A 3287-nucleotide genomic window follows, 5' to 3' on the forward strand; every position below is an offset into this window, starting at 1 on the left:
GTGTGTGTGTGTGTGTGTGTTCCTGTCAGGTAGACCCCCTGCAGAGCACTGCAATGTCTGTGTAACCGGAAGGAAATCGCAATTCAGATTTTTAAATAATTATTAGTTAGATTCATTTTGACATTTTTTGAAGTCTGAAAAAGGGACAAATATGCCAAATCTTTGTCCGTTTTTGACCCGGGAGGACAACACAAGGGTTAATGGGGTGTCACACATCAAAGAATTGAGGTGTTCTGTTTCAAACGATCTAGACCTCAACTCCTCACCTAAGGGGGAAGTAGTCAGCTTTCAAACCGCTGACTTACATGGTTGTACGGTGACATGCAATACAACCTCAAAAGCTTTTTAAAGCGCTTTTAGTGTATGCTCACTGCATTTACTGTCAGTGGGGCAGCCAGAAGATGGAGGAAAGTAGATGGAGAAGCGTGTTTTTAAAAGAAAATGCAAATTTGAGGCTACTCCACATTTGTCTCTACAAAGTACATATACCTTTTCACAGAAACATCTAGTTTGACTGGGCTTTTCATGGAGGCAACTAAAAACTTAAAATGTTGTGCACTCTATCCCAACCTCCGCCTTCCCAACTCAAATCTTGAAACGGCTTCTTGTTTAACTGTGTGGAAGGGGCTATTGGGCTAAGATGTCGGTCTTGTATACAGCCTTTCAGGTACTGCTAGAGCTACAATTTGGCACCCTCTGAGTGCTTTGCTGCAGCCTTTTCATGGAGGAAAACGACTCCCTTAGAGAGCTATTGTTATAGTATTGTCCATGCAAACACAAGTCAGAGACAGAAGCACATGCTTGTGCACATTTACACACAATCCTGCTGAATTTTTGAACTATATTTGAATTCCTACTAGTTCAGTTGGTGTGGCTAAAAAAAATCCCCAATCCTTCTCTCTCCGATCACTCCACCCGTCCATATTTCACTGATATTAATTGCTGCAGGGCTACCTGTCGTCTTTGTCTCTGTGAAGAGAGGGCTGTATTAAAGAAGGATGTTCTTTCAAAGTTAAAGCTAAATAGCTGACTAAAGGACAGCTCCTGTCATCCTGCTTCTCTTCACAGGGCCCGGTTGTCCTCTGTGTATGCCTGCCTCTCACCTCCACTTCCTCTGATATGCTGTGTTACTGCACTGGTGCTCCAACAAACCCACACTGTCACATTTACTCACCATCTCTTTCTTGCTCTATCTCTATCTAGGAGGAGCAGAACAGAGGGAAGCCAAACTGGGAACACTTAAACGAAGACCTTCATGTCCTGATCACAGTGGAAGACACACAGGGCAGAGCTGAGATCAAGATGAGGAGAGCGGTGGAGGAGGTCAAGAAGCTCCTCGTACCTGCCGTGAGTACATACCACACACAATCTTACATACACGCATCACGCACAATGGTAGCTGCCTTTGGCCTAATAATTTATGTAGTGCTCTCCACAAGTAACACCATTTGAGTTTCCAAGGAAGTTGACACAGGATTTGGTTTAGCTCTGATTTAGTAGTGCTAAGAGAGGCCTTTCCATGCTTCACTAGCTTAGTCCAAACAACAAAATAGTGGAGCTACACATGGAAAACCACAACTATCCCACTGTTAGCATCCTGTTTACTTCCTTATATAGACCAGGGGAACAGGTTGGCTGTACCCCCAGAGGAGTGGAAAAACATAGCTAGCTGCACACACATCCTGTGACCTCCACATTTCATCTCCGCTTCCCCCCTGCCTCAACTTCCTCATACGCTGTGCCACTGGTAATGGCTGCTGATAGTTTTTTGGCGTGCAATGTGTATTTTTGTTATTAACTGTGGTGACCAGGTGGACAGGACAGCTGAAGGCCCAGATTTGCCATCAGGTTGCAATGCACAGGGGTTGGTCCGGAAATGGGGCCAGCCAATGCTAGGCATGCAAGGTTAAACAAGAGATGCAGTGTCACTTAAATCCTAATGTTGTTTAGCTGCTTCCCTTGATGCCCATTATCCCGTAAATACAGAATTATGGTTACCCATGTACTTAATTTACATTCTTTCACTTTAGGAGAAACAAATGCAGCAAGGACATTGTTTACCCTCGATATAGCTGTATTTATCAGCTTATAATTTTTCAGTCTGCAAACACTGGGCAAGTGACACCTCAAGGAAGACGACCTTATATTATAAACAAATACAAAATAAACAAAGCGTAGAGGAGGGCAGGAATTTTTAGAATGATAGCGCATCTATATGCATACTATCTAAGAGTTTAATCGGAAAACATGCCTGAAAAGGCTAAACTGTATAAGGCTATCTTCATTATGGGCCCCGAACTTTAAAGTGCCCATATCATTTTTGGGGATTTAGGGTGTTAATTTGTATCTCTGGTGCTTCCACACGCATAAAAACTTGAAGAAAAAAAAACACCCATGCTGTTTTGAGTGAAATACGGGTTTCTGAATGTATCCTGCTTTCAGTCTCCGGGTACACTGTTACCAATCTGCAAGGTTTTCTACGTCACTTGCCAAAACCAGGGGGCTAACCGCTAGCCCCGTCGTTCTCAACGGCAAAACACTGGTACAACACGCACACTTTCACCGTAATCTACAAAAGAACTACTTACAAGTCCCTGTTCTGTAGGTCTTCCACGCAAAGTTGTAAGTGCGCCCTCATTTAGAAGTCTACACGTGGAAGATGTTGACACACGTATACATGCACACACACACACACAAATATGTGCTTGCACACACAAACGTGGATGACGCCATCTCTGGAAGTGACAATGTTCTAAAGAGTGATGCAGAATGAGCCACCGTTAACACGTGTGGACACAACAAAAAAATACATGCACAACAAATTTCGTTTGGTGTCCTTTTTAAGTCAATGACAGCTCTTGGCAGCTAACACTCATCTGAATGGAGTGCCACAAAAATAAAGTTCTCACTTTTCTTGAAATCTCTGTTCATTTTTCAGCCTGACAACAGCATCAAAGATGGTCTGGTGAATTAGAAGCTGAACCATTTATTGGGTTAAGGAAAAATCTTTCCTCTTTTATTTCTTACACACATAAAGCAGCTTCAAGCTCTTTTGAGACACTAATGAAATCTTTTCTCATAAAAAATCACTCTCTTAATTCAAATAAGAGTTTTATATGGTTAATTAATGACCCATTGCAATCCTCCAGAGGCCATTTTTCTTCAAGCAAGGCATCTTTTTTCATTTAAATGCAATGAAAAGATCCTTCCATTAGATAGACATTTGTGTTTTATATATAAAATATATATATAATATATATAAATACACACACACACACACACACACA

General features: G+C 41.9%; 1 protein-coding gene across 4 annotated transcripts in view; it reads left to right on the forward strand.

Moving 5' to 3' along the window:
* Positions 1–3287, forward strand: part of qkia (QKI, KH domain containing, RNA binding a) — an 86842-nt gene that overhangs the window by 55517 nt on the left and 28038 nt on the right. For all 4 annotated transcript variants that reach the window (XM_032501071.1, XM_032501073.1, XM_032501072.1 and 1 more), the window contains exon 4: positions 1204–1347. In XM_032501071.1, coding sequence (XP_032356962.1) covers positions 1204–1347 — 144 coding nt within the window. The remainder of the gene's footprint in view (positions 1–1203; positions 1348–3287) is intronic.

This window comes from Etheostoma spectabile, chromosome 20 (assembly GCF_008692095.1).
Source record: "Etheostoma spectabile isolate EspeVRDwgs_2016 chromosome 20, UIUC_Espe_1.0, whole genome shotgun sequence".
Classification (NCBI taxonomy): domain Eukaryota; kingdom Metazoa; phylum Chordata; class Actinopteri; order Perciformes; family Percidae; genus Etheostoma; species Etheostoma spectabile.